At 32.9% G+C, this 25343-nt stretch overlaps 1 protein-coding gene across 2 annotated transcripts in view; it reads left to right on the forward strand.

Annotated features, from left to right (window-relative positions):
* Sycp1 (synaptonemal complex protein 1) overlaps positions 1-25343 on the forward strand; it is a 115874-nt gene that overhangs the window by 70897 nt on the left and 19634 nt on the right. For both annotated transcript variants that reach the window (XM_027940303.2, XM_027940304.2), the window contains exons 21-23: positions 3110-3172; positions 3333-3395; positions 25180-25296. In XM_027940303.2, the coding sequence (XP_027796104.2) occupies positions 3110-3172; positions 3333-3395; positions 25180-25296 (243 nt within the window). The remainder of the gene's footprint in view (positions 1-3109; positions 3173-3332; positions 3396-25179; positions 25297-25343) is intronic.

Genomic DNA, 25343 nt, shown 5'->3' on the forward strand with positions numbered 1-25343 from the left:
GAGAGGTAAATAGGGAACCTACGTCATGGGAACAAATTTTTATTCCTCACACTTCAGATAGAGCCCTAATATCCAGAGTATACAAAGAACTCAAAAAATTAGACAATAAGATAACAAATAACCCAGTCAACAAATGGGCCAAGGACCTGAACAGACACTTCTCAGAGGAGGACATACAATCAATCAACAAGTACATGAAAAAATGCTCACCATCTCTAGCAGTCAGAGAAATGCAAATCAAAACCACCCTAAGATACCATCTCACTCCAGTAAGATTGGCAGCCATTATGAAGTCAAACAACAACAAGTGCTGGAGAGGATGTGGGGAAAAGGGTACTCTTGTTCATTGCTGGTGGGACTGCAAACTGGTGCGGCCAATTTGGAAAGCAGTATGGAGATTTCTGGGAAAGCTGGGAATGGAACCACCATTTGACCCAGCTATTGCCCTTCTCAGACTATTCCCTGAAGACCTTAAAAGAGCGTACTACAGGGATACTGCCACATCGATGTTCATAGCAGCACAATTCACAATTGCTAGACTGTGGAACCAACCTAGATGCCCTTCAATAGATGAATGAATAAAAAAAAATGTGGCATTTATACACCATGGAGCATTACGCAGCACTAAAAAATGACAAAATCATGGAATTTGCAGGGAAATGGATGGCACTAGAGCAGATTATGCTTAGTGAAGCTAGCCAGTCCCTAAAAAACAAATACCAAATGTCTTCTTTGATATAATGAGAGCAACTAAGAACAGAGTAGGGAGGAATAGCAGGAAGAAAAGATTAACATTAAACAGAGACATGAGGTGGGAGGCAAAGGGAGAGAAAAGGGAAATTGCATGGTAATGGAGGGGGACCCTCATTGTTATACAAAATGACATATAAGAGATTGTGAGGGGAATGGGAAAATAAACAGGGAGAGAAATGAATTACAGTAGATGGGGTAGAGAGAGAAGATGGGAGGGGAGGGGAGGGGGGATAGTTGAGGATAGGAAAGATAGCAGAATACAACAGTTACTAATAGGGCATTATGTAAAAATGTGGATGTGTAACCGATGTGATTCTGCAATCTGTATTTGGGGTAAAATTGGGAGTTCATAACCAACTTGAATCTAATGCATGAAATATGATATGTCAAGAGCTTTGTAATGTTTGAACAACCAATAAAAAAAAAGTTTGAATAGTTCTTTTTCAAGTCTGCTCAGTCATCTTCTAAGGCTTCCAATTTCTTATTTATAGTTTCAAGTCTTTAATTTCTCTATATTTATTTTATATTCTGTATATGGCAATTCTAATATCTGAAGTCTTTTTAGGTCTGATTCTGATCTTTGTTCTTTCTTCTGGTTTTTACTCATTAAACTTTAGCTTTTGGGTTTTTATAATTCCCTGGGCTTTTGTTTAAGAGAATTCCTTGAAACTTGGGTTGAAGTTAATAATCCTCCCAAAAAGATTTTCTTGAAAGCATTACTAACCAGGAGCTATTTAAATTCTCCATCTTTAGTTTTTATGGACCATATAGTTGGCATATAAAACCATATGAGCCTACCTTATGGTTATGAATTTTCAGCAAAGGTCTATTCAAGGACAAGGTAAAGACAAATGAGTTTTCCTTACTGTCCACTTTTATATGGCAGTTTTATTTCTTGTTTATCTTTTCATTGAATGTGTAGTTCTTTGAATTCCTAGCTTAATGCAGTACTGTCTTATTGGATTTCCTACCAGTAGTGAGCCTTATGTTTGTTTTATGTCTTTACTTGGGTGGGTTCAGCAGATATCCTTAGAACAAATGTTAAATTGGTGTTAACCTGAAACGTACTAGTATAACTTTACAGTAATTTAAAATAACCAGATTCCTACTTTTTGTCTTTTATTTTAGAATTATTCTTAGAAGGATCTAAGTGGCTTTTCTGTTAAAAATGGAAATACTTTTTATTTTAAATAATAAAAATTATGTGAATTTGATATATAATTATAAAATTATAAAAAGTTTTATATTTGTATAAATATCCCAATAAAACTAATATGAAAATTAGTGAAACATTTCTCACTTGTTTAGCTTTTCTTTCTTATTTTTCCTTTGAGTTTTCTGAAAGAGAACATAAGTGGTCTTGGGACATGTAAAAATTTAGATAAAATAAATCACTTGTAGATAGAAACAATAGTGCCATTTATTATTTAGTCTTAGAATATTAGCTGAATATGAATACAGGGGAGTGTTGTAAGAAAAATATTTAACAAAGTACTTTGTGTTAATGAAAGTGATTTTAAAATTTGTTGAGATTTGTTTTACTTTGATGGAAATTACAACAGCTTACATATCTGTGATGCTTTGGGGCCTCTTAGAAATGCGTACTGTGCTGCTTGTTTGCTTTTTTTTTTTTTTTTTTTTGAGTTGAAGTCTAATTTCAGTGTTGTCCAGGCTGATCTAGAACTCTTGAGCTCAAGTGATTTTCCTATCTTAGACTCCCGAATGCTGGGATTATAGGTGTGCGCCATCATACCTGGCTCTGTGACTCTGTAATGCTTTTGTTCCAAATATTTCTTGAGCTAATATCTTGTAATCTAGTTCTGCCTGCATCCCCATATTAAATAATCTTACAAACTGAAATATCAAAATTGGTTTATTTGGAATTTTAGTGAGAGGAATTATAATTTAGTTAGGAGAAGATAGAATATCACAGTATTCTTCTTTCCCAAATATAAGTTTAAGGATCTCAGAAATGAGAAAGGTAAAATAATAAGGAAGAAAACATATTATAATTATTTTTGTTTCTGAATGTAGCTTTTCACAACTTATTTAATAATATGATTCCAGCCTTTTGTATAAGGTCATTAAGAGGCACATATTACTTTAAAGTAGTTGAATTCAGATACTTTTTAAGGAGATTAAGAAATGTAAAAATTTCAAATTTATATTGAGGTTTTATTTATTAAAATGTATAATTTTTATGTAATTTTTACATTTATGGAATTATTTAACAGCACGACTTTTTAAGTGAGTTTCATATTACCTGAATGTAATATTTTTATTAATCTGAAAAGGTTTATTTTGACTGGAATATTAAGTACAATGAGTAAATAATGAATTTCTCATAATTCTGCAGTGTAATAATTTAAGGAAACAAGTTGAAAATAAAGGCAAGCACATTGAAGAGCTTCAGCAGGAGGTGGGTACTATTTATAAATATTCTCAAAGTCAAACCAATATTTTCGCTGTAGTTTTAGAGAGTGATACTTTCATTTCCATTAGTAAACTTAAGTCACTGGCAGTATAAGTTTGAGTCACTTTAGTACTAAATACAATTTTTTGTTTTTAATTTTTAACAGAATAAGGCCTTGAAAAAAAAGGGTACAGCAGAAAGCAAACAACTGAATGCTTATGAAATAAAGGTATTTGACATTTTAATTTTTTAAAACACTAATAAATACATGAGAATTTAGAAATGTTATGTCATTTATTTATACTGTAACAGTTACTTTCAAAGTTTTTCATCTTTCTGGATTAAAATCAATTCTTAAAATTGTAATAGAATGATCACTTACGTTTTGGTTGAGTTAGAATTATCAGAACAACTTAAAAATATATGTGGGTATTCTCTATGTATGTATGTGTTCATCATCCTTACCCATATATTTAAAAGTGAATAAGCTGGGGGAGGAGCCAGCTTATTACAATATGATGGGATTTGTTGTTACATATCCTGTGGTCTAAGAGATTTGAGAGACATCAACTTTGTAGAAAACAAACTAAAGCCCTAGTAAGCATACGATGTCAGGGTCACATTTGGTTGTTTTATTCCTAAGTCTTTAAATAATGGTTGATGTTTAGTAAGTATTAAATACATAGCTTGTTTATTTTTATGATTTGTAGTACAAGGTTTTGAACCCAGGGCCTTGCACATATTAGTCAAATGCTCTACCACTGAACTATATACCCAGTCCTCTTTTCATTTTATTATGAGACAAGGTCTCACTAAATTGGTCAGGCTGTCCTCAAGTTTGATGTTCTCTTGCCTCATCCTCCATACTCTCTGGAGTTATAGGCATGTGCCACCATGCCTGGCAATAGTTTTTGAATCTTGAGTGGAAAATAGTGGTTCTCAGTGTACTAAATGTGTGCTTTTTGGGAAGTAATAAAATTTTTACATATTTTTAAAATATGTAAATGTAATTAAAAATTAAGACAAATCTCATAAACTATTGACATTATATAGAAAAGTAGCTGATACATAATTTTGCACTTTTACTTCTGGGTAGAGTCAGGAGAAATGTAACAGCATTATTTGTAGTAGCTCCAAACTGAAAATAAAAGATATTCATCAATAGTATAAAGATCAGACAATAAAAAATGACCCCTGGATAATCGAAATGTTGAAAGTTTAACAGATAAAATCTATATGCAGCTATTATAAACATGTTTAAAGACAGAAATGGTTATAATGAAATATTAAAATAGAGAATCTCAGTAAATAAACAAACTATAAAGGGAATTTAGGATTAAAATGATCTAGAACTAAAAGTAAAATATTATAAAACAAACAAAACAATTTCGTATGGTCCTAATAATATATTTAGACAAATAAAGTGTTAGTGCAATTGAAGCTGGATAAACAGAAATCATCCAATTAGAGGAACATGGAAACAGAGTAAAAAACAAAAAGGGGAATAGTGTCTTAGTGGTCTTGTAGAATATTATCAAGTTTTAAACATATAATTAGAGTATCTGAGAAAGAGGAGAGAAAGAATAGGGCAAAAGAAAATCAACTAAGGAATTTCTCAAAAATTTCTAGCTTTTAATAAAAACCATTAACTTGAATATCCATGGCACTCGACAAATTCAAAGAAAGATAAATGGAAAATCATACCTAGGTACTTAGTTGAAATACCAAAACCAAAGAGAAAGGCAAACTTTTAAAATTAGATAGAAAAATGTCACACTGTAGATCAGTGACACAAATTAGACTAACATTGTATCATAACAATGAAAGCTAGATGTCAGAGGAATGACAATTTTGAAATGCTGAAAGAAAGATACCACGAACTGAGAATTCTGTATGCAAGTAAAAATATCTAAGTTAAGTTGAAATGACCTCAAAATTTGCACTGTAAAGAATACTAAAGGAATTTCTTCAGACTGCAAAAAATGACATCAACTAGAAACTTGGATCAATAAAAGGAATGAAAAGCACTAGAAATGGTAAATATGTATGTGAATATTAAAGGCTATATATTTTTCTTCTTAATTTTTAGAAATACATATGCACACACACAAACATGTATATACACACGTATATCTGCTTTAAATGTTTTCAAAAAGTTTGAAATTGTAAGAAAATTTGCTATTATAGAGTTTATAGATGTGTAACAACCATAGCACAAGGGATAGGGAAGTAAAATAGCCACTTTGTTCCAACAGTTTTGCATTATATACACAATATTATACAATATTCTTTTATCCCAACATTTTTATTGGTGCATTATAGTTGTACATAATGATGGGATTTGATGTTACATATTTGTACATGTACATGATATAACAATATAATTTGGCTACTATCATGCTCAGGCACTCCCCCTCCACATTCTTTTGTTCCTTTTCCTCTACTGATTTCCCTTTGATTTTCATGTGATCTTATCCCACCTTTCTCTTTCCTCTCCAACTTCTGCATATGAGTTTGACTTATTTTGCATAACATAATAGTTTTTAATTCTATCCATTTTCCTGCAAATGACATAATTTCATTTTTATTTATGACTGACTAAAAGAAAACTTCATTTTATATATATCACACATTTTCTTTACCCTTTTAAACATTGATGTGCATCTAGTGTGATTGCATAGTTTGTTGTGAATAGTGCTGCTATAAACATGGATATGCATGTATCGCTTTAGTATGATGACTAATATTATTTATATTCTTGATGATTGCCATTCTAACTTGTGTGAGAGATGAAATCTAAATGTAGTTTTGATTTGCATTTCCCTAATTACTAATGATGTTTAACATTTTTTTCATGTATTTGTTGGCCATTGGTATTTCTTCTTTTTTATTATTTATTTTTTTAGTTGTTGGACACAATATTTAATTTATTTTTTATGTGGTGCTGCTGAGGATCAAACCCAGGGCCTTGCATGTGCTAGGCAAGCACTCTACTGCTGAGCCACAACCCCAGCCCTGTATTTCCTCTTTTGAGAAATGTCTGTTTAATTCACTTGGCCACTTATTAATTGGGTTGACTTTTTTGTTGCAAGTTTTTTTTAGTTCTTTATATATTCTAGATATTAATTATTTGTCAGAAGAATAGCTAGCAGAGATTTTCTCCCATTCTGTGGGTTCTTTCTTCACATTTCTAATTATTTCCCTTGATGTGCAGAAGCTTTTTAATTTGATTCCACCGTGTGTTGACCCTGTGTTTTCTTTTAGGGGTTGCATAGTTTCTGGCCTTATTTCTAGGTTTGTGATCTATTTTGAGTTGAAGGGTCTAGTTTCATTCTTCTACATATGGATAACCAGTTTTGCCAGCACTATTTGTTAAAAAGGCTGTATGTTTTTCTAATGTATGTTTTTGGCACCTTTATCTAGGAGTCAGATAACTGTAGATGTGTGGGTTCGTCTCCGTGTCTTATTTTGTACCATTGGTTTATGTATCTGTTTTTATGCCATTGTCATGTAGTTTTTGTTACTGTAGCTCTGTAGTGTAATTTGAAATCAGGTATTATGATGCTTCCAGCATTGCTTTTTTGGATTAGAATTGCTTTGCCTATTCTGGGTCTTTTATTCTTCCAAATTAATTTTAGGACTGTTTTTTCTAGTTCTGTGAAGAATTTCATTAGTATTTTGATGGGGATTGCAGTGAATGTATATATTGCTGTGTCTTCTTAAATTTCTTTCTTCAGTGTTCTCTATTTTTTATTGTATAGGTCTTTCACCTTCCTGGTTAGATTTATTCCTAGGTATTTTGGTTTTAGTTTGAGACAATTGTGGATAGAATTGTTTTTCTGATTTCTTTCTCAGCAGATTGGTATATAGGAAAACTATTGATTTTTTTATGCTATTTTCATAACCTGCTACTTTGCCAACTTTGTTTATTAGCTCCAGGAGTCTTTTGATGGAGGTTTTTTTTTTTTTTTTTTTGGACCTTCTAGGTCAGGATCATTTCTTCTGCAAACAGTGATAATCTGACTTGTTTTCCTATATTTATTCCTTTTATATCCTTCCCCAGCCTAATTGCTCTGGCTTGAATTTTGAGCACTATATTAAGTAGGAGTGGTGAGAGTGGACATCCCAGTCTTTAACGAAATGCTTTCAGTTTTTCCCAATTACTGTGAGTTTGGGTTTGGGGTTTTCATATATAACCTTTATGATGTTGAGGTTGGTTCCTTCTGTCCCTGGTTTCTTTAGTGTTTTTCTCATGAATGGGTGCTGAATTTTGTCAAAGGCCTTCTCTACATTCATGAGATGACTAAGTGATTTTTGTCCTTAATTCTATTTATATGATAAATTACACTTATTAATTTGTGTATATTAAACTATTCTTGTATCTTTGAAATAAAACCAAATTGCTCATTAAGTTTTCTTAATATGTTGTTTAACATGGTTTGGTAATATCAAGTATTTTTACACCTAAGTTCAAATGGATATTGGTTTGTAGTTTTCTTTCCTTGTTGTGTCCTTTTTTGGTTTTCTCTGAGTGATACTAGTATCACAGAATGAATTTGTGATTCATCCCTTTCTATTTTATGGAATAATTTGAGGAATATTGGCATTAGTTCTTTTTTAAAGGTTTGGTAGAATTCGGCTGAGAATCTATCTGGTTCTGGACTTTTCTTTGTTGGAAGGCTTTTAAAAAAATTTTTTTTTTTTGTAGATGGTTACAATACCATTTATTTGTATATTTATTTATTTTTGTGGTGCTGAGCATTGAACCCAGTGCCTCACACTTGCTAGGCAAGCGCTTTACCACTGAGCTATAACTCCAGCCCCTGGAAGGCTTTTTATTACTGCTTCTATTAAACTACAAGTTACTGGTCTGTTTTCTATGTCTGTCAAGTTTTCTATGTCCTCTTGATTGAGTTTTAGCAGATCTTATTTGTCTAGAAATGTATCCGTTTCTTCTAGGTTTTTCAGTTTATTAGAGTATAAGTTTCCAAAATAGTCCCTAATGATTTGGTAGATTTCTGTGATGTCTGTGGTATTTTCTTTTCATCTCCAATTTTATTTGTTTTGGTTTTCTGTCTTTTTCTGTTGACTAAGGGCTTACCATTTTAAAAAAATCTTTCCAAAGAAACAACTCTTCGTTTTTTTTGATCCTTTGTATTGGTTTTTTTTTTGTTTCAATTTTGTTGATTTTTGGCTCTGTTGTTAATTATTTCCTTCCTTCTACTGATTTTAGAATTGGTTTGTTCTTCTTTTTCAAGATGTATCAGGATGTTGTTTAATTGGGAACTTTCTGATTTTCTTATGTAGTCACTCATAGCTATAAACTTTCATCTTAGAACTGTGTTTATAGTGTTCTAGAGATTCTGATATGTTGTATCAATATTCTTATTTGAGTCTAAGAATATTTTAATTGCTCCCTTGATTTTGTCTGTCACCTCTTCATCATTCAAAAATACATTGTTTAGTTTCCATATGTTTATAGTTTCTATAGGGTTTTGTTGTTTGGTTTCTAATTTCATTCCACCATTATCTGATAAGATGCAAGGAATTTTATCGGTATTTGTCTAGTTGTTAAGAGTGGCTTTGTGGGCTAAAATATGGTCTGTTTTGGAGAAGTTTTCATAAACTGCTGAGAAGAAACTGTATTCGGCTGTTGTTGGATGAAATAGTCTATAGGTGTCTGTTAAGTACATTTGATTTATATTATTTTTCAGCTCCAAAGAGTCTTTACCAAGTTTCTGTCAGATAACCTCTCCAGTGGTGAGAGAGGTGTGTTGAAATCACCCAGTATTATTGCACTGGAGTCTATCTGAGGCTTCCATTTGAGTAATGTCTCTTTTATATAATTAGTTGTACTCATGTTTGGGGCATAAATATTTACTATTGTGATATCTTCTTTTTTGATTTTTCCCTTTACCAGTATGAAGTGACTTGTCTTTGTCTCTCTGATTAATTTTAGTTTGAAGTTTGCTTTGTTGGATGAGAATAGCTAGTCCTACTTTTTGGGAGGCTCCATTTACATGGTATATTAATTTCCATCCTTCCACTTTCAGCCTGTGGCTGTGTTTGCCTGTAAGATGCATCTCTTGCAAACAACATATAGTTCTTATTTTTTAATCCATTCTGTCAGTGTATGTCTTTTAATTGAAGAGTTGAGACCATTTACATTAAATGTTATTAGAGAGATATCTATTAAATCCTGCCATTTGATTCATTCATCATGCTTAATTTGGTCCTGTTTCTTATTTGCTTAGCTACTCTTCAATTGAAATTTGTTCATTTGAGAGCTTTGGAGTTTGTTTTTGATATTTCTTGGTGGAGTATTTCTTTAAGTAAATTCTGTAGTGCTTGGTTAGTACTCATGAATTCTTTTAGTTTCTGCTTCTTTGAAAGGTTTTTATTTTCCCTTCAATTTTGAAGGATAACATTGCTGGATAATATCAAGTCTTGGTTCACTGTCATTTTCTTTTAGAACTTGGAACACATCATTTTAAGCCCTTATGACTTTTGGGGTTTGTATTGAGAAATCAAAAGCTATTCTTATAGACTTGCCTGTAAATGTGACCTGATGTTTTTCTCTTGAGGCTTTTAAATTCTAACCTTATTCTGTATATTAGGCATTTTAATTATAAGGTATTGTGGAGAGATTCTTTTTTGATCTTTCTGTTTGGAGTTCTGAATGCCTCCTGTATCTAGATGTTCATCTCATTATAAAGGTTTGTAAAATTTTCTGTTGGTGTTTCCCTGCCGCAGTCTGGCTGGGCACAAAATAACCGAGTCACCACAAAGCCTTGTAGATTCAAACAGCAACTCTTTATTCCTGAACTCTCACCAGCAACTCTACAGGCATGTTCTGGGAAAATACACTCCCTCCACCGGGCTCTGTGTACCAATACTCTCAGAACCCTGGGAGAACTCAACGGGAACTCCAAAGAGTGGGCGCCTGAGGCAGCAGGATACGCCCTAATCCTGGAGCTGCCCTATTCCTAACAGGATCCACCCTAAACCTGGAGCCGCCCTATTCCCAGCAGGATCCAACCTAAACCCGGAGCCACCCTAATCCCTGAGCAGGGTCACCTTTCAACCCAAAATGCCATGCGTCATTCCTACTTGGCTATGGCTCTCAGCATTTCCCTGAAGAGATTATCATTCCCTTAACGTGCATCTTACAACCCTCCTCAATCAGTGATTCTTAAATTTGGTCTCTTACTGTTGTCTCATGTATTATAACTACTACTTCATCGTCTCCTCCTCCTCCTCCTCCTCTTCTTCCTCCTCCTCCTCCTCTTCTTCTTCTTCTTATTATTTGGTACTAGGGATTGAATTCAGGGGCACTAGACCACTGAGTCACATTCCCAGCCTTATTTTTATTTTTATTTATTTTTTATTTTATTTTTTAGTTGTAGTTGGACACAATATCTTTATTTATTTTTATGTGGTGCTAAGGATTGAACCCAAGACTTTGCAAGTACAAGGTGAGTGCTCTACTGCTGAGCCACAATCCCAGCCCCTTATTTTTATTTTTTGTATTTTATTTAGAGACAGGGTTTCACTGAATTGATTAGTCCTCGCTTTTTGCTGAGGCTGTTTTTTTTTTTTTTTTTTTTTGGTGGTGCTGGGGATTGAACCCAGGGCCTTGTGCATGCATGCAAGGCAGGCACTATACCAACTGAGCTATAGCCCCAGCCTGCTGAGGCTAGTTTTGAACTCAGGATCCTCCTGCGTCAGCCTCCCGAGCTGCTGGATTACAGATGTGCACTGCTGTGCCCAGCTACTTATTTTATTCTCTTTAATGCTGTTTGAATTGAATAAGGCTGAACACTTTATTTTCCAGCTCTTAGATTCTGTCTTTACCATGAGAGACTTTCAACTGATCATTTTATTTGATTTATTGACTTTCATTTCCAAGATTTCTGTTTGGTTCTTTGAAAATGTTTCTATCTCCTTATTGAATTTCTTATTCATATACTTTATTGACTTTCTTAATTCTTCAGTTATTTTTCTGTATTCTCTTGGAATTCATTGATCATTTTAATAATGATTCTTTATCTGCTATTTCATTTACCTCAGTACTTTTGGAGCCAGTTGTTGGGGAATTATGAACTGAGGAGGAATAGTATTTTATTTTGGTTCAAGTTTGTTGTATTCCTGTGTTGGCTTTTATGCATCTATTGAGAGGGATTTATCTTCTGTTTTCATGTATAGACCTTTTTAGGGTATAGTTTTCACTTGCCAGAGTGTTCTAAAGACATCTAGATGGATACTCCATTATAGGTGTGGCATCTTCAGCCTCTGGTTTTACCATAGCAGATGTCCATAGGATGTCTATAGGGAGGACCTGAGGGCCCACCCCTAGCCATATCTACTGATTGTTAGTTTGGATTTTTATATAATCTATTCTTTGTATTAAATTAAAGCTGGAGATTGTCATTAATTTGTATGTGGAGTAAGGTTGTGCTTTTAGTTGAGTTTATTTCAGTAGTAGAGTTTCTACCCTCGAATTTGTAGTGTCTCTATAGATTCCCAGCACCTCACCAAATAAAGCTAAACAAACAATAGCAACGACCAATGGAAACAATAAAATAAATACCCAGTTTCTATTATGACATATACAACATTACCACATGAAATGGGAATGTGTGGTCAGCAATTGTCATTAGTAAAAACAATAACCATGAACTTGATCTGGCTTTAAAGCAAACAGCAGGTATCAACTATGTAATCCACAGAAGTAATAATTGCATCAGCATTAATGGTGTGGACAGGAGTTATATAAACCAATTAATTCTAAAATATGGTAAAATACAGTTAATTAAGAGAAAATGTGTTAGGAAAGTAGAAAATAGTTTATAATATCAAAAAGTGAACAGAGAGAATGCAGAAGAGATGTAGCAGGTGATGTTTATAAGAAAGGAGGAGAAAAACAGGAGAAATGAAGTAAAGGGGGAGAGGAAGAGAGAACAATAGAATTTAGCTGTTAGGAGAAGAAAAGAAAGAGAAACAAGGTAAACAAATGAAAACAAACCAAACCAAACCAAAATATAAAAACCCCAAATCCTAACCCTCAAAAGATAAGGCAAGGAAAAATAACTACATTAAAAAATCCTAAAAAAAAAAATGTGTGTGTGTGTGTGTGTGTATGTATGTATCCTGAACCAATAAACAAAATCCTCTTTTACGCACATACAAATGGGCATACAAACACACACAAATGATTTAAAAAAAAAAAAAAAATGACAGAATTATCTCCATTGAGGTTGTCAAAGTAGTTGATAAGAATGGATGGTCACTGTCCATGACAACCTGTCTCTTTCTGTTTGAGCTATATACTGAGAGTGAGCAAGGGTTGGGGAGTGTTAACCCCTTCCACTTATTTATTTATATTTGTTTTATTATGTTATACATCACAGTAGAATCTGTTTTGATAATAATTATACAGGCATGGAATATATTCTACTCTAATTTGGACCCCATTCTTGTGAATGTACACAAATGGTGAGATTCATTGTGGTGTATTCATATATGTACATAGGAATAGTATGTCAGATTTATTCAACTCTCTTTTTCCTGTCCCCACTTTCTTTCTTTCATTCCCCTTGGTCTAATCTACTGAAATTCTTTTCTTACTCTCCCCCACTTATCGTGGGTTAGCTTCCACATATCAGAGAAAATAAGCCTTGGTTTTTTGGGGATTGGCTTATTTCACTTACCATGATAGTCTCCAGATCCTTCCATTTACCAGCAAATGCCATAATTTCATTCTTCATTATGCCTGAGTAATATTCATTGTATATATACACCACATTTTTTTAATCCATTCATCCATTGAAGAGAACCTGGGTTGGCTCCATAGCTTAGCTATTGTGAATTGTGCTGCTCTAAACACTGATGTGGCTGTGTCACTGTAGTATGCTGATTTTTGATCTTTTATATATATATATACTGAAGAGTGAGAAAGCTGGGTAAAATGGTGGTTCCATTCCTAGTTTTTGAGGACTCTTCATACTATTTACCAGAGTGGTTGCACCAATTTGCAGTCCCATCAACAATGTATGAGTGTACCCTCACCAACATTTATTGTTACACACACACACACAAATAAATAAATAAATAAATAAATATACACACACACACACACATACATACACATACTATCTATCTATGTATATATATATATATAAGTATTTTTAAAAATATTTTTAGATGTAGGCAGACACAATATTTATTTTTTATGTGGTGCTGAGAATCGAACTCACTGCCTCACATGGACTAGGCAAGTGCTCTGTCTCTGAGCTCCAGCTTTGCTTATATTCTTAATAATTGCTATTCTGAATGGATTGTGATGAAATCTCAGTATAATTTGCATTTCTCTAATTCCTAGAGCTGTTTAACATTTTTTTCATATATTTATTGACCATTCGTATTTCTTCTTCTGTGAAGTGTCTGTTCAGATCCTTTGCCCATTTATTGATTGGGTTATTTGCTTTTTTGGTATTAAGTTTTTTGAAATCTTTGTATATTCTGAAAATTACTGACCTGTCTGAGGTGCAGGTGACAAAGATTTTTTTCCCATTCTGTAGGCTGTCTCTTCATGTTCTTAATTGTTTCCTTTGCCATGAAGAAGCTTTTTAGTTTGATGCCATCCCATTTATTGATTGTTGATTTTACTTCTTATGCTTTAGGAGTCTTTTTAAAGAAGTCAGTTCCTAAGGTGTTATGTTGGAGTATTGGGCCTACATTTTCTTCTCGTTATGTATAGGATTTCTTGTCTGATTCCTAGGTCTTTGATCCACTTTGAGTGGAGTTTTGTGCAGGATGAGAGAGAGGGGTTTACTTTTATTTTGCTATATGTGGATTTCCAGTTTTCCCAGCACTATTTGTTGAAGAGGCTTCTTTTTCCAATGAATATTTTAGGTATGAGATAATTATTTTTGTGTAACCCCTTCCTCTTTTTGTGTTGCTCTCTGAGTTGCACATTGGAGTGGCCTAATTCTGAAACTCGGTGAAATAAGTCTCAGCTTCCCTCTTCATCAATATGAGGGAAAGTGGAGTGGAAAGTACTGTCAGTTGGAGTTTTTTAAATTAATTAATTTATTCATTATAATTAGGTATATATGACAGCAGAATGCATTCTGATTCATAGTACACAATTGCAGCACAACTTTTCATTTCTCTGGTTGTACACAATGTAGTGTCACACCATATGTGCAGTCATATCTGTACCTAGGGTAATGATGTCCATATATATTTTTTTAATTTGTAGTTTAGATGGACAGAATGCCCTTATTTTATTTGTTTATTTTTATGTGGTTCTGGGGATCGAACCCAGTGCCTCACGCATGCTAGGCAGGTGCTCTACCACTGAGCTACAGCCCCAGCCCTCATGTCCATCTTATTCCACCATCTTTTTTTGCCTGCATTCTCCCTTCCCTCTCCCTCAGTTGGAGTTTTGTCTGCACAGATCAGATGGGTGCACTCCCAGTGTGAGACTGCTGCAGATTTCTGTGTGTGGGGGTTCTAGTAGGTGGAGCTTAGGTCTAATCAGGCCTGAGGATTTTGTTGGGTGGTGTCTGCTCTGGACAGATTAGATCAACATACCCCTTGGGCCTGGAAATTGCAATCTCTGTTGAGTTACTGAATCTCAGGACTCTTCTAAGAATTCTATTCATGGGACAGGGGAGCAAGTTCTCCACACACTCTGCTGCCCATGAACACAGCCTTCCCAGACTTAGTCCCTAAGTGTATTTACACTCACCTTTTCAGATTCCTGACCTGCTTCACTGGGTCATGTGAGTTGCCAGACTTAAAGGAGAAGTAAGTTGGGCTCCCTTTTGATTTTCTGACTTGAACCCCTGGGTACAGTCTTTTCTGTGCCTGTTTCACTCAAATCTCCTAAGTCCACCCTAAGCTATACAGTAGGCACTTGCTGGGACAATGTGACAGTGTTTACTCTGATTTCCTAACTTCTGAAGCAGCAGCAGCTGCAGTATGGCTGCTTCAAGATGGCTCCCTCCTCAACTGTCCATGGTCAGTTGAGAAGCAGAGATCAATTTTCAAGCACCAGTGCACAGGGCACCATGTGGATCAGCTAATTTCAGGCTGCTTTTCTGATCTGAGGTTTTTCTATACCAACTCTGTGTGTGTCTCAGTCTTCTCTCTCCCTCTATGGTGAACTAGTGCTATTACCACGGCTCCTGCTGTAATGGGCTTGGCTCCACTGTACATTTTCTTCTTTGTTTAATGTACCCGAATTTGAGTCTCTAAGACACTCTGACTCTCCAATATTGAATTTTAGTGAAATCTCTTTTACCTACTGAGGTAAAGTACTCTTTTTGCTTGAATTCTGAGCCACGGAGCAACTAGGCATACAGCCTTTTTCTATTCCATCATTTTGAATCAGTTTGTTTTTGATAAATTGAAGTTTTGTGGTAACTGTATGCTAACCCATTTTTTCTAATAGCCGAGATCACCATTAGCATTGTACCATTCTTTCTAATAGTTGAGATGACCATTAGCATTTTTCAGCAACAAATTATTTTAAATTTATTCTGTTTGTTGGTTTTAAAAAATATTTTTAATTTCTTAAAATTTTTAAATTTCTTTACTGGGGAGTGAACTGAGAGTCTCACTCATAGTAGGCATGCACTTTACCACTGAGCTATGTCCCCAGCCCTAAAGTATTTTTCAATTAGAGATATAAACTTTTTAAAGACAGTGCTATTTGACAATTAATAATATGTTTTAAACATAACTTTCATATATACCAAGAAATTAGAAAATTCGTATGACTCACTTTGTCATGATATTTGCTTAATTATAGTTGTCTGGAACCAAACCCCAAACCACATCTCTGAGGTATTCCTGTACATGAAATATCAGTGGACTCATATAGTAATAAAATGCAGATATTGTCAGTTCTGGATTAGAAAATCAAGCCCAGACCTTATACTGCTTATGAGAGCCATAATATTATTTAAGTTAAAACCACAAAGAAATTGAAAGTAGAAAGATGAAGAAAGGTATACTATATATCATGTCAGCAGTAAACATAAGAAACCTGGAATAATAATTTTAATAACATAAAAAATAGATTTAGAGACAAGGAATAAAAAAAGCTCATAATGATATCATTCATAATGATAAAGGTGTCAGTTCATCAGAAATATATATCAATTGTTAATATATTTGCACATAATAGAACTTCAACATGCATGAAGCAAAAACTTAAAAATCAAAAATAAGAAAGACAGTTTCTTAATCATAGCTGGAGATTATTGTACCCCTTTTTCAATGAATAAAATATCTCTAAGGATATAGACAATATGAACAATACTATTAGCTATTTTAAGTTAATTAACATTTACAGAACACTATACCAGAAATGGTAAATTCTGTTGAAGTGAACACTTACTAAGATATAAACCGTATGCTGGGCTATAGTCTCTATGCATCTCAAAAGATTGAAGTCTTACAAAGAATGTTCTTTTAGTATAACAGTGAAATAAGAAATAATAATTCATAAAATATCTAGAAAGGTCAAAATATTTGGAATTTAAACATTATACTGGAAAATAATTCAGAGGCCAGAGAAAGAGAAAAAAAGCAGAAATTATTTTAAATTGAATGATAGAAGTAAAATATCAAAATTTGTGGACACAACTAAACCAGTTCTTTTCTTTAATATTTATTTTTTAGAAGTAGTTGGACACAATACCTTTATTTTGTTTATTTATTTTTATGTGGTGCTGAGGATCGAACCCAGGGCCTCGCAAATGCCAGACGATTGCTCTACCGCCAAGCCACAATCCCAGCCCACAACTAAACCAGTTCTTAGAAGGAAATGTGTAGATTTAAATGTTTATTTTAGAAAAAAAGAAATGATCTAGATTTTCATCTAGAAACAAAACATTGAGCAAATTAAATTCACAGAAAGTTGACAAAAGGAAATAATAGAGATCAAAGAAACGAGACATAGAAAAACATAAGTAAAAATTATTCCTTGAAAGTATTAATAAAGTTGATAAATTCCTAGCAGGAGTGACCATGAGAAAGACATGGAGGAGATAGGAGAATATAAATTTTACTAAAGGCAGAAATAGGTTGTTATTAGTATAAATACTACAGCCATTCAAATTCTAATAAGGGAATGCTACAGATTACTTGATTTCCTGCCAAGAAATGTAAAACTTAAGTAAAATGGGCAAATTTTCTGTATATCTACTAATCTTCCTACCTATCTTTGGTACTGAGGATTGAACCCAGGAGTACTCCACCACTGAGCTGCATCTCAGTCCCCTTTCTGTTTTTTATTTGGAGACAGGGTCTTGCTAAGTTGCTGAGGGCTGGCCTCAAACTTGCAATCCTCCTTCTACTGCTTCCTGAGTTGCTGAGATTACAGGTGTGTGCCACTACACCCAACTTCTTATTTATCTATTATGGAAATTGAATTTGTCACAAAAAATCTTCCAGATAAAAACCTAGATCTGGAAGATTTCACTAGTGAATTCTGTCAAACACTTCAGTAAGAAACAATACCAGTCTTCCACAGACTCCTGAAAAATAAAAGAGTAGGAACTGTTCCTAACTTGATACCAAATACTAATGAAGACATAACAGGAAAAGAAAATTATGATCAACTGTCCTTATGAATATAGATATAATATCTTTAATAACATATTAGTAAATCTATGTTAGTGAATACATATAAACCATATTACATTAAACAAGTGGAATATTCATCTTAGCAGTATATTGTTGGTTTAAAATTTGAAACTCTTAGTATAACTTAATTTACCATCTAAAAAAGGAGAAAAATCATGTAATATTAGAATAATTGGAGAAAAGCATTTGACAAAATTGTTAACACTTATTCATGATAAACTAGGAATGGAAGAGGACTTTCTTAATCTGAAAAAGAACATCTACAAATCATCTACAACTAGCATCATACTTAGTGATGAGACTGAATACTTTCCTTTTAATATAAATAGTAATATCAGCTCTCACTACTCCTATTCAATATTGTATTATTCAAGTTCAAGCCAGTACAATAAGTCAAGAAAAAGAAATAAAGACATACAAATTGGAAAGGAATATGTAAAGCTGTCTCTCTATAAGTGTCATATTGTCTACATTAAGATCTACATTAAGAACTTCAATGTTTTTACAAAGTCGCCAATGACCAAAAACCAATTTCATTTCTATATATTAACAGATACTACTTGAAAAATGAATTAAAAAAAATATTTAGTTTTTAGTTGGAGTTGGACCCAATACCTTCGTTTTATTTACTTTTATGTGGTGCTGAGGATCGAACCCAGATATTCCCAAAGAGAGGTTTATACCAAAGCACATGCTAGGCGAGTGCTCTACCATTGAGCCCCAGCCCTAGACCTTGAAAAATGAATTTTAAAGCATAATATCATTTAGGGTAGCACCAAAATTCATATAATAGAGATAAATGAACAAAATATGTGCAACACTTTTTACACTGAAAAGATTTAAACATTTCTGAGATCAACTAAAGAAAACCTCTGTAAATAATATACTATGTTAATTGGATGTTTCAGTATTTTTTAGATTTCAGATTTACCTACATTGACTCAAGTCAACCCCCATCATATTTCCAGCAGTCTTTAAAAAAAAAAAAATAGACATTTACAGGCATTGTGATTCAGGCCTGTAATCCAGACCTGTAATCCCAGTGACTTGAGAAGCTGAGGCAGGAGGATCGCAAGTTTGAGACCAGCTTCAGCAACTTGGCAAGGTTCTAGGCAATTTAGTGAGACCCTGTCTCAAAATAAAAAGGGTAATTAGGGGATGTAGCTCAGTGGTGTGACGTGCCCCTGGGTTCATCCATGGTACCAAAAAAAAAAAAAAAAAAGACTTTAACCAACTTCTTATAAAATATATATGAACTTTCAAAGGACTCAACAATTTTGAAAATAAGAATTGCCCAGGCTGAAGTTGAACTTACAATCCTCCTGCCTTAGACTCCCGAGTACCTAGGATTACATTCATGTGTTGTTGTGTTTGGTTCAACTTTTCTTTGTTTTAAGGCCGTTTTATTATGTGGTTTTTACTTATTTATATGAAACATTTTATACAAGATGGAATTCTATATGCACATTTAATGTGTTTTCTGCATTTATATATAATAGAAATTTTTATTAAAACAAAGATACAGTCTTTATCTTTAGCAGTGCTTCTTGTCCTAGAACAGTTTTTCCTATTATAACTATACCAGTTTTCTTCTGTTTAGTTTTTGCATGGTGTGTCTTTTGAATGCATTTATTCTTCATCCTTTTTGCATTTTTATGTTTTATATGTCTCTTATAAATGGCATATAGTTGTAGTTTATAATTTTATCCACTCTGGAAATCTTTCTTTGTTTTACTGATATATTTTGGCCTTAAGAATTAATTATTTCCTTTATGTCTCATGTCTAATTTATATACTATTATAATGTTAGTGTTGTTATTTATAATAATGAATTTGTTTTTTAAAGGATTTTATATTGTCTGGGAAGAAGGAAATAGTAGAATGAATTGGAGAGGTAATAATTATTGAGAAAATTTAGAATTGATGAAAGACATGAATTAACAGATATTTCCAAAGAAAGGTTTATACCAAAGCAGGAAAAATGAAAAGAAATTCACTTCTAGACTTAGTATAGTAAGACTACAAAATATTAGACACATTGGGGTATTGAAAGTAGCTAGAGAACAATGAAAGATCACTAATGAAAAAATTGTAGGAGGTAGATATCTCCCAACCAACAATAATGGAAGTCAGAAAATGGAAAATATTCTGAATTGCTGAGAAGATAATGGTTCCACCTTGAATTATGTCCACAACATACTTATCTTTTAAGAAAGTTAGAAAAATGAGGATATTTTTAGATTAAGAAGTAAAGGGGAAAAAAGTAAAGAAAACATACTTTTATGAACTTTCAGACTAACAGACTTGATAAATATAAATATATATCTTTCATAAATTTCAAAGGATTGAAGTCACATGGGATATATCCTTTAACCACAATTCTATTAATCTAGAAATTACAACATAACTTTACCAAAGTTAAAGTTAACTAAAACCTTTATTGTGAATATCATAATACCAACATATTTGAAAAAAAGTTAAAATGAAATAGATTGACCAAAAAATCTCAAAAAGAAATAATTAGCCCAGACAGATCTAGTGAAGAAATCAAATTAGTGATTTAAAATCTTTGAAAGGGCAAACTTCAAACTCAGGTGGCTTAAGATAGGAGTTTTGTATGTGGAAACTTACATGAATTAATACAGTCATTATGTGTGTTAAGTAAGGTACTTTGTCATTACATAGAAATCATTACTAGTCTTAAAACACCTGCAATTACAAAAATAAATTGTAAAATGTAATTTTAAAATATGCTACTTATGTGAAAACGAAAATGCTAGTTAACTTTAAATTTATATACATGTTCAAGTAAAATTGTGTGTATATATATATATATATGTGTGTGTGTGTATTACATAAATAGTTGTATTTTTAAGGGAATAATGATAAGAAAAAGTCTATATGTTCTGTATATATTTGAACAGCTGGCCAAGATTAACTAGGCAATCTTTAGGAAGGACAGAGAAGTGTGTCCTACCAGATATGAAGATTATTTACATAGCTAAGGTAATTAAGACAGTATGATATTGACACAAAGGTAGTCTAACTAGTTGATAGGAGAGCCTAGAAAACAATGCATGAGTAAATGAAAACCTGACATAATACAGAGATTGCATTGCAGCAATGTAGTTTTGGGACATTTGACTATTATATCCTTATGTTATACACAAAAAAGAATTCCTCAAGGATGTAAATGTGAAAGACAGAATTTCAAAATATTTGAGGAAGATAGGGAGAATATCTCTATGATTCGGTTATAAAGAACTCCTAAATAAGATTAAAAAATAAACCACAACCTTATTTGAGAACATTGATGAATTCATATATGCTCTGATTTATAGCTTTTATTTAATTAGCAAAGATACAAATCTTAACCTGGGAGAAATATTTAATATGCATATTATCCACGGGGGATTTATTCTAGGATGTCCCTTAGATAACAAGATCTATGGATGTTCTTTATATAAAATGGTATAGAATTTGTATATGACATACTCACATCTTCCCATATACTTAAATCATCTCTAGATTATTTAACATACCTATACAGTATAAGTGCTACATAAATAGTTGTATTTTTAAGGGAATAATGATAAGAAAAAGTCTGTATATGTTCTGTAAATATATAGTTTTTCTCCCCTAATATTTAAATTTGAGGTTGGTGGAATCCACTAATGCAGAACTTATGGATATGAAGAGCCAACTATGATGAAAAAAGAATTTGAATTATATAATTAATAAACAAGTCATTAAGAAAAGATGAAATACAAAATAGATAAATGGGTGAAAGATATGAACAGAGATTTCACAGAACACCAAACATGAAGAGTTAAATATATAATGTTCAATATTTAAGAAAATGCAAATTAAATTGCAAAACCTCAAATACTTTCACCTACATCATCAACTCTAGATGAATTTGTGAAGGATGTAGAAGTTATAACACTGTTGATGGTAATTTAAATTGGTACATGTACTTAATTATATTATAAAGTTGAACATATAACCTGCTCTGTGACCCAGCAATTCCAATCCTAGGCATATGTTATAAATGCTATATTTTTGCACTTAGGAGATGTTTACAAGAATGTTAAAGGATCTATGAACAATTGAATACATAAAGAAAGCTGTGAGGGGTGGAGGGAAAGGGAGGGAGAGGGGGATTAGCAAAGATGGGGGAATGTGATGATCATCATTATACAAAATATATGTATGAAAATTTGAATTTGATGTCAATATACCTTATATACAACCAGATTTGAAAAACTGTGGTATATATGTGTATTAAGAATTATAATGCAATAAAAGAGCCACATGTATAATGACATAATTTTGGCGTGGACATACTTTATATACAGAGTTACGAAAAATTGTGCTGTAAATGGGTAATAATGAGTGTAAGGCATTCCACTATTGTCATGTATGTAAAAAATAAATAAATAAACAAAAATTTTAAAAAAGGTATTGTGTCCATCTACAACTAAAAAAAGTTTAAAATTACTTTATTATCAAACATTTATGTGCTCAAACCAGGTCCTGAGCACAGGTGGACTAAGTTATTGTTTATATGATATGATGAGGAATGCTGTGAAATACTATTGCCCCAAATATACTCTTCCACCATCTGTCAAAGGTCTTGATATTATCACAAGTTTAAAAAATTGTTTTCTTCCTTTAAGGCAAATTCTTTCCAGGTGCTACAATTAAAATATATAAAATTTATATAAATAAATATATAAATATATAAATAAAATTACATTGTAATTTTATCTGGGCTGCTTTATCACAATAGCACTTATATATCTTAAGAAGTTACAGGATAGGATTTGCAAGTTTAGATGAAAATGGATATAATATATTTACACAAAGTCCTTGCTGCCCAGGGTAGGTAAAGTTGAAGGATCAAAAAAGGATATCTGAGGTGAGGACACTTGGAAACCAATAGTTACTGAAAAGAGAGGGATAGAATACTTACGGGCAACTAGCCTACTTTATACAATCCTATTCAGGCATTTGTTTTGTGTGCATTTACACATGCACACACATGTACACACACATTCTTTTCTAATAATTATCAGTAATTCTTGGAGAAATCAATGTCCTAGCAGCAAATGATAACATAAGAAAAGAAGCAATTAAAGTTTAGGAGAGATGGGCAAAGTGGCACATGCCTGTAATCTCAGCAGCTCGGGAGGCTGAGGCAGAAGGATTGTAAAATCAAAGCCAGCCTCAGCAACTTATTGAGGCCCTGCTAACTTAATGAGATTGTTTCTCAAAATAAAAAGGCCTGGGTATGTGGCTCAGTGGTTAAGCATCTCTGAGTTTACTCCCTGGTACTAAACAAACAAAAAATTAGGATGAAGAGACCAAGAGTTAAGCAAGAATATATTAATGAACAAAAAACACATGGTTAGGCTCTTTCAAAATATTTCTTGATTTGTTGATTTTAAAGTGGAGTAAAGGAAGATAAAATATACATAGGAACTCAGATTCAGTTTTGTAAGACTGGAAGACGCCGCACCACACGACACAGATCCCCAAAGAGTTTTCCACTTTATTACAAAAGGCTGTGTGTTTATGTAGGTCTAAGGAGAGGTCGCAGGGCTGAGGTAGATAACAGGTCGCCCGTTTATTGGCAAGCTCTTCCATATGTCAGTTCTGGAGTCCAAGAAGTTAATTCTAATTGGGGCTAAGACTTCCCACCAGCAGGGTTTGAACATTGGCGCCAGCGGGAACGTTTCGCGCCAGTGAAAGAAACAAAGAGGAGAAAGGGGGTCGTTAGACGCCGCCATGCTGGGGTTTTTCTCTGGGGTGCTGCTCCCGTTATATGTTTTCCCAACAAGTTTATTCATTTTTTTTTCTGGAAATCTGTGTCCAGAAATCTGTATCTTTATTTCTTGATAAATACATACATTTTTATGCATTTGTGTTTCTATGTGCCTGTATCTAAGTGAGGTGGGGAGCATGTGAGCACTGTGTGAGAGTATGAGAAGGGTGCTAAAATCCTGTTATTGTAAGCCAAGTTATATAAAGGCTTATAATGTTTACAGAGATTCATGAATTCCAGGTATAGTTATTTCTTATACCTAACATGTTAGGTACTTGCTAGTATATCCCATGATCACATTAGCTTTTTAAAATGACTGGTGTTCTGGTTTATTTAGCTTGTGGGTACAATGTGATTGTCAAATAATTTGCTTGTAAACTTGTGGGTTTTCTTGCCCATGATTTTCTATTTTCTATTTGTCTCCACAATTATTACTCTTTACTATCCGCTAAGGTACTCATTCTTGTTTTTAATAAACAATTTTTCTAATTGTCAAGATACTTTTAAACTTTGTTTATGTCTTACAACTTGACAGTCAATTTAGGTTGATATGAAAAGCAATAAAATATTTTCAGTTCCTTTATATGGGACATTAATAAAATGATATTTGAAAAAAAATAATATAATGGAACACTACTATTTAGAGGAAATGAATGTAGTTTAAATACATAACTATCTAGAACATGCTGTTGAGTTAAAAAAGCAAGACAAAAAATATATGCACTGTGGAAACATAAAGTTCAAAACAGATATTACTTAGGGATATATAATTTTGAAAGTTATAAAGAAGAACAAGGAAATAAAGAATATTTATTTTAAAATATCAGTATCAGGAATGTTTGTTACACTTGAGGGGGCAGTAGGGAAAAACTAATGAAAAGGGATATTCAGAAGCCTTTATCAATATTGGTAATGTTCTGTGTCTTAAAGTTGATGGTTGACTCATGGATACAGAATATAGTCTGATTCACTGTTAAATTATCCGTGCTTCCCTTCCCCAATTTCTGTCCCTACATGTACACCCTTCCTCAATTCTAATTCATCCCTACCCTAAGATAAAAGTGAATCTGAGTGTAAGTACTAATTCAGGGCACTTCTCTATTAATAATTATTACATTTGAGTTATAAAACTCAGTAAATATTTATACAAAGTATATAAAACAATAGAAATTGAGGGTGTTTCTTCTTTACAGAAAATTAATCTCTTTAGAGTATGCTTTCTCTAGGGGTTTTCTGTTCTAGTTACTTATTGTAATAAAACATGTGGCACTGAAGTTGACTGATTTAAATATTGTTAAAATTCTTTAAAAATAAACGTGAATGCTCATTTTATATTACTTCTCAAGAATAAATACATATTTTAGGTGGCAAGAGAGACTGTGGAAAATGAAGCATGTCTCACATATGAAAAACCATTATTCCATGAATAAGTTATCTAAGATTCACAAAATACAAAATGACTATGGAATATTTTCAAGTAATCCACAGCCTTTAATAATACTCATGCTATTTTCTTTACTTAAAGGTCAGTAAATTAGAGTTAGAACTAGAAAATGCCAAACAGAAATTTGAAGAAATGTCTGACAACTATCAAAAAGAAATTGAGGACAAAAAGATATCAGAAGACAATCTTTTGGGAGAGGTAGGAAAATCTCAATGTGTTTAGAACTTATACTAAAATTCTATATT

The sequence above is a fragment of the Marmota flaviventris genome, chromosome 10 (assembly GCF_047511675.1).
Source record: "Marmota flaviventris isolate mMarFla1 chromosome 10, mMarFla1.hap1, whole genome shotgun sequence".
NCBI lineage: Eukaryota > Metazoa > Chordata > Mammalia > Rodentia > Sciuridae > Marmota > Marmota flaviventris.